Source organism: Terrapene carolina, unplaced genomic scaffold (assembly GCF_002925995.2).
Source record: "Terrapene carolina triunguis isolate 2854851 unplaced genomic scaffold, T_m_triunguis-2.0 Scaffold246, whole genome shotgun sequence".
Lineage (NCBI taxonomy): Eukaryota > Metazoa > Chordata > Testudines > Emydidae > Terrapene > Terrapene triunguis.
Window position 1 is genome coordinate 847,402 of NW_020664597.1, and position 10,805 is coordinate 858,206.

Sequence of the window (10,805 nt, forward strand, 5' to 3'; positions counted from 1 at the left end):
AGACCGTGCGTTGGTGTTGGGCTCACAAACAGATTATGCAATGCATGTGCAGAGCATCTCAGCCTGGGTAATCTCCTCCTTCGGTGAATCCCCTGTACACAAAGCCCCTTAGACCATTGGTTCCTTGGCCACTGTTCATCCTACAGCAACTGGTGAACTGTCCGTTTCTGGCTCTTTAAGGCCCTTAGTGGGGGCTCTATGGCTACCCAACCCGCCAGCCACAATCAGCAGCAATTTAGTGTCACCTCTTGAAACAGACTCGAACCTCCTGCTTCTCCTTGTGCCGGACAAACCCTCCAAAGGAGACGTGGGCCCCTGGGCAGCAGCCCCAGGCCAGCACCACCCAGGAGAAATGAAACGACAGGAGATCAGTGCCCGGGCAGCTACTCTGTGCTGAGATGGACACCTCGGGTACTTGTGCCAAACGTGCTGACCACATTGAATGAACACACCCCAGAGGGGGGCATAGCATGAACTGATGATGTGCCAGGGGCTCCTGAGGCTGGGGACAGTCTATAGACAGTCGGGGCTCACCCAGCCAAGGGGTACAAGGACCAAAATCAGGCAACCAACCCCAATGCCCAAGAGCTCCCCCCCACACACACATGCCAGGCCTGGAGAGAACATGATACCAGTAAAAATCACCAGAGGGTCCTGTGGCACCTTTAAGACTAACAGATGTATTGGAGCATGAGCTTTCGTCAGACGAAGTGGGCATTCACCCACGAAAGCTTATGCTCCAATACATCTGTTAGTCTTAAAGGTGCCACAGGACCCTCTGTCGCTTTTTCCAGATCCAGACTAACACGGCTCCCCCTCTGATACATTATACCAGTGTAGCAGCAGGAGATACAGCCCAGGGTGCAGGCTGCAAGAGGGAGAGTGTCTGGGCTGTTTGTCCCTGAGCTCCCCCTCCATCACGCACAACAGCCAACCCTCCACCCCGCCCCAGGAGAAGAAAGACTGGAGCTCTGCCAGGTAGGCAGGCAGAGCGTCAGAGTCTCAATGCGTGGATGAGACGATGGTGTAGAGAGGAGGGGTTTACATTCATTAGGAACTGGGGAAACTTTTGGGATGGGGGGAGCCTATACAGGAGAGATGGGCTCCACCTAAACCAAAGTGGAACCAGACTGCTGGCACTAAACATTAAAAAGGTTGTAGAGCAGTTTTTAAACTAGGAGATGGGGGAAAGCCGACTGCTGCAGAGGAGCATGTGGATCGGACAGAGACTTCTCTTAGGGGAGAGTCTAATGATAGAGAATCTCCAGGTTCTAGTCAGGAGCAGAGGATGGAGGAGGATAATGTACGGGCCAGATCAGATGATAAACATTCACATAAAAAAGAATCTAACACCTCAGAAAAGGGCAGAAAAGGCTCAGTGGTTTGAGCATTGGCCTGTTAAACCCAGGGTTGTGAGTTCAATTCTTAAGGGGGCCACTCAGGGATCTGGGGTAAAAATCAGTACTTGGTCCTGCTAGTGAAGGCAGGGGGCTGGACTCAATGACCTTTTGAGGTCCCTTCCAGTTCTAGGAGATCGGTATATCTCCAATTATTATTATTATTAGACAAATAAACAGTGACAAGTTTTTAAAGTGCTTGTACACAAATGCTAGAAGTCTAAATAATAAGATGGGTGAACTAGAGTGCCTTGTGACAAAGGAGGATATTGATATAATAGGCATCACAGAAACCTGGTGGACTGAGAGCAATCAATGGGACACAATCATTCTGGGGTACAAAATATATCGGAAGGACAGAACAGGTCGTGCAGGGGGGGAAGTGACACTATATGTGAAAGAAAATGTAGAATCAAATGAAGTAAAAATCTTAAGTGAATCCACATGTTCCATAGAATCACTATGGATAGAAATTTCATGCTCTAATAAGAATATAACAGTAGGGATCTATTATTGACCACCTGACCAGGACAGTGATAGTGATGATGAAATGCTAAGGGAAATTAGAGAGGCTATCAAAATTAAGAACCCAATAATAGTGGGGGATTTCAATTATCCCCATATTGACTGGGAACATTTCACTTCAAGACGAAATGCAGAGATAAAATTTCTCGATACTTTAAATGACTGCTTCATGGAGCAGCTGGTACAGGAACCCACAAGGGGAGAGGTAACTCTAGATTTAGTCCTGAGAGGAGCGCAGGAGCTGGTCCAAGAGGTAACTATAACAGGACCGCTTGGAAATAGTGACCATAATACAATAGCATTCAAGATCCCTGTGGTGGGAAGAACATCTCAACAGCCTAACACTGTGGCATTTAATTTCAAAAGGGGGAACTATGCAAAAATGAGGGGGTTAGTTAAACAGAAGTTAAAAAGTACAGTGACTAAAGTGAAATCCCTGCAAGCTGCATGGGCGCTTTTTAAAGACACCATAATGGAGGCCCAACTTCAATGTATACCCCAAATTAAGAAACACAGTAAAAGAACTAAAAAAGAGCCACCGTGGCTTAACAACCATGTAAAAGAAGCAGTGAGAGATAAAAAGACTTCCTTTAAAAAGTGAAAGTCAAATCCTAGTGAGGCAAATAGAAAGGAGCATAAACACTGCCAAATTAAGTGCAAGAATGTAATAAGAAAAGCCAAAGAGGAGTTTGAAGAACGGCTAGCCAAAAACTCCAAAGGGAATAACAAAATGTTTTTTAAGTATATCACAAGCAGGAAGCCTGCTAAACAACCAGTGGGGCCCCTTGATGATCGAGATACAAAAGGAGCGCTTAAAGACGATAAAGTAATTGCGGAGAAACTAAATGGATTCTTTGCTTCAGTCTTCACGGCTGAGGATGTTAGGGAGATTCCCAAACTTGAGCCGGCTTTTGTAGGTGACAAATCTGAGGAACTGTCACAGATTGAAGTGTCACTAGAGGAGGTTTTGGAATTAATTGAGAAACTTAATATTAACAAGTCACAGGGACCAGATGGCATTCACCCAAGAGTTCTGAAAGAACTCAAATGTGAAGTTGTGGAACTATTAACTAAGGTTTGTAACCTGTCCTTTAAATCGGCTTCTGTACCCAATGACTGGAAGTTAGCTAATGTAACACCAATATTTAAAAAGGGCTCTAGAGGTGATTCCGGCAACTACAGACCGGTAAGTTTAATGTCGGTACCGGGCAAATTAGTCGAAACAATAGTTAAGAATAAAATTGTCAGACACATAGAAAAACATAAACCGTTGAGCAATAGTCAACATGGTTTCTGTAAAGGGAAATCGTGTTTTACTAATCTATTAGAGTTCTTTGAAGGGGTCAACAAACATGTGGACAAGGGGGATCCAGTGGACATAGTGTACTTAGATTTCCAGAAAGCCTTTGACAAGGTCCCTCACCAAAGGCTCTTACGTAAATTAAGCTGCCATGGGATAAAAGGGAAGGTCCTTTCATGGATTGAGAACTGGTTAAAAGACCGGGAACAAAGGGTAGGAATTAATGGTAAATTCTCAGAATGGAGAGGGGTAACTAGTGGTGTTCCACAAGGGTCAGTGCTCGGACCAATCCTATTCAACTTATTTATAAATGATCTGGAGAAAGGGGTAAACAGTGAGGTGGCGAAGTTTGCAGATGATACTAAACTGCTCAAGATAGTTAAGACCAAAGCAGACTGTGATGAACTTCAAAAAGATCTCACAAAACTAAGTGATTGGGCAACAAAATGGCAAATGAAATTTAATGTGGATAAATGTAAAGTACTGCACATTGGAAAAAATAACCCCAACTATACATACAATATGATGGGGGCTAATTTAGCTACAACAAGTCAGGAAAAAGATCTTGGAGTCATCGTGGATAGTTCTTTGAAGATGTCCGCACAGTGTGCAGAGGCGGTCAAAAAAGCAAACAGGATGTTAGGAATCATTAAAAAGGGGATAGAGAATAAGACTGAGAATATATTATTGCCCTTATATAAATTGATGGTATGACCACATCTTGAATACTGCGTACAGATGTGGTCTCCTCATCTAAAAAAAGATATACTGGCACTAGAAAAGGTTCAGAAAAGGGCAACTAAAATGATTAGGGGTTTGGAACGGGTCCCAGATGAGGAGAGATTAAAGAGGCTAGGACTCTTCAGCTTGGAAAAGAGGAGACTAAGGGGGGATATGATAGAGGTATATAAAATCATGAGTGATGTGGAGAAAGTGGATAAGGAAAAGTTATTTACTTATTCCCATAACACAAGAACTAGGGGTCACCAAATGAAATTAATAGGCAGCAGGTTTAAAACAAATACAAGGAAGTTCTTCTTCACGCAGCGCACAGTCAACTTGTGGAACTCCTTACCTGAGGAGGTTGTGAAGGCTAGGACTATAACCGCATTTAAAAGAGAACTGGATAAATTCATGGTGGTTAAGTCCATTAATGGCTATTAGCCAGGATGGGTAAGGAATGGTGTCCCTAGCCTCTGTTTGTCAGAGGATGGAGATGGATGGCAGGAGAGAGATCACTTGATCATTGCCTGTTGGTCCATTCCCTCTGGGGCACCTGGCATTGGCCACTGCCGGTAGACAGGATACTGGGCTAGATGGACCTTTGGTCTGACCCGGTTCGGCCGTTCTTATGTTCTTATGTTATTTTCTTATGTATGAGACAACCCTTTAAAGTACATCAGAAGCAGGAAGCTTGGCAAACAATCAGTGGGACAGCTGAAGAATCAAGGTGCTAAAGAAGCAGTCAAGGCTGTTACAGAGAAGCTTCATGAATTATATGCATCAGTCTTCACTGCAGAGGGCGGGAAGGTGATCCCTGAACCCGAGCCATACTTCTTAGGTGACAAATCTGAGGAACTGTGCCAGACTGAGGTGTCAGTAGAGATGGTTTGGGAAGAAATTGATAAATTAAACAGTAATAAGTGACCAGGACCAGATGGTATCACCCAAGCATTTTGGAGGAACTCAAATGTGAAATTGCAGAACTACTAACTGTGGTATGTAAACTATTGCTTAAAGCAGCCTCTGTACCAGATAACTGGAGGGTAGCTGAGGTGACACCAATTTTTTAAAAGGGCTCCAGAGGAGATCCTGGCAACGACATGCCAGTAAGCCTGGCTTCAGTATCGGGGAAATTGGTTGAAACTAAAGAACAAAATTATCAGACACATAGCTGAACATGATTTGTTGGGGAAGAACCAACATGGTTTTAGTAAAGGGAAATCATGCCTCACCAATCTATTAGAATTCTTTGAGGGTGTCACCAAGCATGTGGACAAGAGGATTCCAGTGGATATAGAGTACTTGGGCTTTCAAAAAGCTTTTGACAAGGTCTCACAACAAAGGCTCCTAAGCAAAGTAATCAGTCATGGGATAAGAGGGCAGGTCCTTTCTTTCATGGATCATTAATTGGTAACAAAGGGTAGGAATAAATGGTGAGTTTTCACAATGGAAAGTGGTAAATAGTGGAGTCCCCCAACAATCTGTATTGGGACCTGTCCTCTTTAACATATTCATAAATGACCTAGAAAAATGGGTAAAGCGCGAGAAGGCAAAGTTTGCAGATGATGCAAAATTACTCAAGATAGTTAAGCCCAAAACTGACTGCAAAGAATTACAAAGGGATCTAACAAAACTGGGTGACCAGGCAACAAATTTCCAGATGAAATTCAGTATTGATAAGTACAAAGTAATGCATGTTGGAAAATATAATCCCAACTATACATACAAAATGAGGGGGTCTAAATTGGCTGTTACTACCCAAGAAGGAGATGTTGGAGTCATGTTCTCTGAAAACATCTGCTCAATGTGCAGAAAGAACAGGAGTACTTGTGGCACCTTACAGACTAACAAATTTATTTGAGCATAAGCTTTCGTGGGCTACAGCCCACTTGATCGGATGTAGCCCACGAAAGCTTATGCTCAAATAAATTTGTTAGTCTGTAAGGTGCCACAAGTACTCCTGTTCTTTCTGCAGATACAGACTAACACGGCTGCTACTCTGAAACCTGTCAATGTGCAGAGGCAGTCAAAAAAACCGAACAGAATGACAGGAACTAGTAGGAAAAGGATTGATAACGACAATATCTGCCACTATATACATCCATGCTGTGCAGTTCTGGGCACCGCACCTGTAAAAGGATATATTAGAAATGGAAAATGTACAGAGAAGCTAACAAAAATATATGGAACAGCTTCCATGCAAGGAGAGATTAAAAAGACTAGGATTGTTCAATTTAAAAAAGAGACGACTAAGGGGAATAGGATAGAGTCTGTACAATTATGAATGGTATTGAGAAAGGGAATAGGGCCGTGTTACTGACCTCTTCACATAACACAAGAACTAGAGGTGATCCGATGAAATGAATAGGCAGTAGGTTTAAAACAAACAAAAGGAAGTACTTCTTCACACAACACACAGTCAGCCTGTGGAATTCATTGCCAGGGGATGTTGCAAAGGCCAAAAATATACCAGTGTTCAAAAAACAATTAGATAAGTTGATGGAGGATAAGTCCATCAATGGCTATTAGCCAAGATGATCAGTGACTCAATCCCTGTGCTCTGGGTGTCCTAAAACTCTGACCACCAGAAGCTGGGAGTGGACAAGAGGGTAGGATCACTCGATAGCTGCTGGCTCTATCCATTCCCTCTTAAGTACCTGACACTGGCCACTGTTGGAAGATGGGATCCTGGGCTAGATGGACCATTGGTCTGACCCAGTGTGGCCATTCTTATGTTATTATGGCTGGTGTTCAATGTCAGCTTATGATTTTTACAAACACATTGAAATATTTTAATGAGTTCTCTGATTTTTAAAAAAGTCTAAATTCTTTTTTATCTAAGTGTCAATATAAACATGTTCAGAGATGGGGCCTGTAACTGAAATGTTATGGGTGAATTTCACCCCTGTACAGAGGCAGCACACACAGCACTATCATTTAAATCCACTTAAAGACGTATTTTAAGTACATAAGTGGGTTTAAAGTGGTGCCTTGGCCTGGTGCTGACTCTCTGCACTAGGGTGATTTTCACCCTAAGGGAACAAAACAAAAAAATCCTGTATTTGTAACCACATAAAATAGAGACGAAAATATTTTATTGTAACTCATTGAAATACAAGTGCAAACTGTAAGCATAGTTTTTAAAGACAAACCAAATTAGAGTTAGAGAAAGCAGAATCCAGACCTGATCTTGCATGTACAATTCTAATATTTGTTACCAGAAAACTGTTACTTTTTTAATACTTTAGAAGAACAAAGAGAATGCTCGTTAGGTTCTCTCACTTTAAAGGGCATGTATCTTCTGCAGTCTTTCACAAGTTTGGCAACCAATGTATCAATAACTTTTTTAAAAGTCTCACTCTACCAGGATGTAAAAATTACCATTAATTTGGTTATTTCATATATTTTTCACTACAACTGTCTAATATTTCATTCATCAGAACCTTAGATTACCGGCTCAATTTCATTTTCATCATAAATCAAAACATGAATATAAAATAATTCTGACGTATCTCTAAACAATGTTTGTTTAATTTTGAGAGGTTTATACTACAGCGGTCTCCTAAGACATGTCTTCACAATAAGATGTCTGTGGTACAGATTTCTCAGGACGTAATATTAGTAAAGAACAAATGCTAATTATGGTTTGACATACTGATCTCTGTATAAACATCCTGCACTAATATAGGGTGAGGACATATGAGCTGTTGCGATGCAGGACTTAGGAATTTGTAGGGTTATGAAACAGTGAAATTCCTTTAATGACTTTTTAGAGATTATGGGATTTGAGGGAAACACACACATTAGACGTGAATTTGCCATGTGAGGTGCTAGCAGACAAAGCCAATCTGCCTTTGGGCTGCAGAGCCATCATGTCCCCGAGCAGGGAGGTGACAGGGCTGGCTAGAACTCTTGGAGCGATCACTCCTGGAATGGTGCTTTCAGACCTTGGCATTTCACTACCAGAAAAGGTGAATTATAGGGGTGCTGGAGAAGAGCAGTAAAATGGATTGGGCATTTGGAAGAACTGAATTGTTTAGGATGGGCCAAAGATTTATACGTGGGTATAACTGGATGAAATTGAAGGAAAGAACACTTAGGGTAACAGGATATTTTCTTAACAGATAACAGGACTTTCATCAACAAACAGATGATTTCCATCAGTGATTTGTTTAAGACTGAATGGAACAACACATTGGAGTAGATATTGTCTGGAACAATCCTCCAAAGTCTCAATCCTCCAAGACCTGGAGAAAATGAGACATAGGCTGTGGAGTACGTCTGCACAGCATTTTGGAGCAAGCATCCCAGCCTGGGCTAGCAGGGCTCACACTGGTGCTCTAAAAACAGCTTTAGAGACAGCTCTGGGAAGTTTCAGCTCGAGCTGAAGCTCGGGTTCTGGAGCCTAAGGGTTTGGGTGGGCTTTTATCAACCTGGGCTGGGAGACGTGCTCCCGCGCACTCCAAAATGCCGTGCAGACACACCCTGAGGCGCTTTGAAAATTTTACCTAAGAAGAGTGAAAAGTTCTTTTCCCTCCATCTCTAATTCCTGAGCCTCTACAAAGCCTGGTAAAACCACAGGAGAACCAGACAATAGACGTAGCTCAGTTACCATAATTTCAGAACTTCAGGCATTTTGGCTTTGAGACACTTGGATTTCTGAAAGTTCCCTTTTCCAGTGCCATGCTTATTTTGATCAGCCTTGGATTTTTGTTTTTCCTCATAGGATTTCTGTGTTTCCTTCAATTTTCTCATCTCAGCCTCCCCTATTTCACACCAACGTGGCCTTTCATCTTTCTCATAAAATAGGGCTTTTTCCTTTAGAAGCTTCTCAACCTTTTCATACACCTCATTGGTGTAGAACGGATGGTCTTTATTCCTCTCCACCATTTGAGCAATCTTAGTCATCAGCTCTTTAGCCTGGGCAGCCTGTTCATCCCCTGTAGCTTTATTGTTGAAAGCGCAGTATCGGCCCTGACACTGTTCGATCACCTCCTGAAGCTGTTTGTTATCCGTGTGGGAGATATATTCCTCCAGGGTTCCACTCCGTAAGGCTTCTCTGTGGATGAATAAGACGATTGTGTACTTCATGGCCCTGGGGCCAAAAATCTCTTTTACTCTCTTCACGGTGTGCTGGTCTTCCTCAGTGTAACGGCCCAGCTGGGCCATCAGCACCAGAGCGTGGGGGCCTGGGGAGGAGAGCTCCATACAGTGACTGATCTCATGGTCAGTTTGTTCATCAGAGTGCTCTGTGTCAACAATAGCAGGTATGTCGATAGCCACAACCTTCTTTCCTTTCCAGGTGCTGCTGCCTTCAGTGCATGTCTGAGTAATGGGCGTTGCCTCCAGTACGGACTCAAACTCCTCCCGCCCAAGGATGGTGTTTCCTGTTGCACTTTTCCCACCTCCACTCTTACCGACGAGGATGATCCTCAGTTCTGATTCCCCAGTGAGTCGGCTGCCGCTCCCCAGCCCTGTTGGGAACAAGTGTGACAGATTCAGAACATCACTGCGCAGGTACCAGAGAGGTGGCAGAGAACTAAGATTTATGGCCCTGTGCTCACACTTGGCTTAATGCTTTAACTTTCTATGGAAGGGTAAATGGGCAGCCAAGGGGGTTACTGATCTAATTGTTAAATCCTAGAGGTGTTGGATCCAAATGACTCCTGCTGACAGTGAAGTGAGCCTACGTCTCATCCTAGTGAACCTTTATACACTGGGAAAACCTCGCACAGCACAGCACTTTGCACCATCTGGTGAGGACAGACCAAGGACTGGAGGACTGGGGAGTGCTGCATTCCGGACTGAGGCCTGTTAATGGAGCTGTGTTCGGTCCCAGACAGAAGCAGCAGACAAGGACTGAAGTTTATTGGCACAGCTGTGGGTCCAAGACTGGAGAAGCGCCGGATGCAGCAAGTTGGGGCTGGTTTGAAATGAGGCTGGAACAGGGTAAACTGGAGATATAGAGGTGGGTAGGGAGGGAAGGCTGCAGCCCCAGGATTGGAAGGGGAGAGGTGCTGTGAAATCAGATTGAGGTTCATGGGCAGATCTTTGGGATACAGCGCATGTCACTTGACTCTGTGCCCAACGTGGGGAGTGAACGATCCCCAGGAGCAGGCCGAGCCCTTTCGGAGAGATTGGCAGCATCGCCAAGAGGAGGTAACCCCAACGCCCACCCTGCAGCACACCTAATCCAGCCAGTTCTCACTAACAATGTCTATGGAAGGGGTCGGCAACCTTTGGCACCGGCCCGTCAGGGTAAAGCCCTGGTGGGCCTGGACAGTTTGGTCACCACAGGCACAGGGGTCATCGTTCCCAGCCAATGGGAGCTGCAGGAAGCAGCACGGGCCGAGGCCCCGTGCCTGAGGATGCTCCAGGTAAACAAACTGTCCTGGCACACCAGCGGCTTTACCCTGACGGGCCGGGTGCCAAAGGCTGCTGACCCCTGGTCTATGGACTCAGCAGATCCTCCTAATTACCAGCCGGCGCAGTGTCCCATATCTCAGTAAGATCAAGGAACTAGCAACATCCCTAAACCAAGACACAGCTGTCTACACCCAATTCGCTGGACTCCTCCCAGGCAGGGATCAGGCCCGGCCATGGAGCAGAGACAGCTGGTATCAGTGACCTCCTCCCACGCACAGAGTGGGGGACATGGGTCTGTCTGTGGGGTTGGAGGTCACTGACCACAGCACGGGCTGTCTCCAGGCGCGGTGCTGGTAGCTCCGTGTGCCAATGGGGAGCGTGCTGAGCTGCTGCTCCTCAGCATCACCCTCACCGGGCACCTGCTGCCTGGCTCCCGGGGGCGGGGCAGGGCAGGGCAGGGCAGGGAGAAGGCAGAGGGGAGGGTGATGGACGTG

General features: G+C 44.8%; 1 protein-coding gene across 1 annotated transcript; it reads right to left on the reverse strand.

The window, feature by feature from the left end:
* Nucleotides 1–8,553: 8,553 nt before the first annotated feature.
* Nucleotides 8,554–10,012, reverse strand: LOC112116782 (GTPase IMAP family member 3-like). The gene is made up of 2 exons (XM_029912792.1): nt 10,006–10,012; nt 8,554–9,419 (listed from the first exon to the last, which is right to left on the reverse strand). Exons 1-2 carry the CDS (start codon nt 10,010–10,012, stop codon nt 8,554–8,556), a joined length of 873 nt encoding a protein of 290 aa, XP_029768652.1.
* Nucleotides 10,013–10,805: the final 793 nt, after the last annotated feature.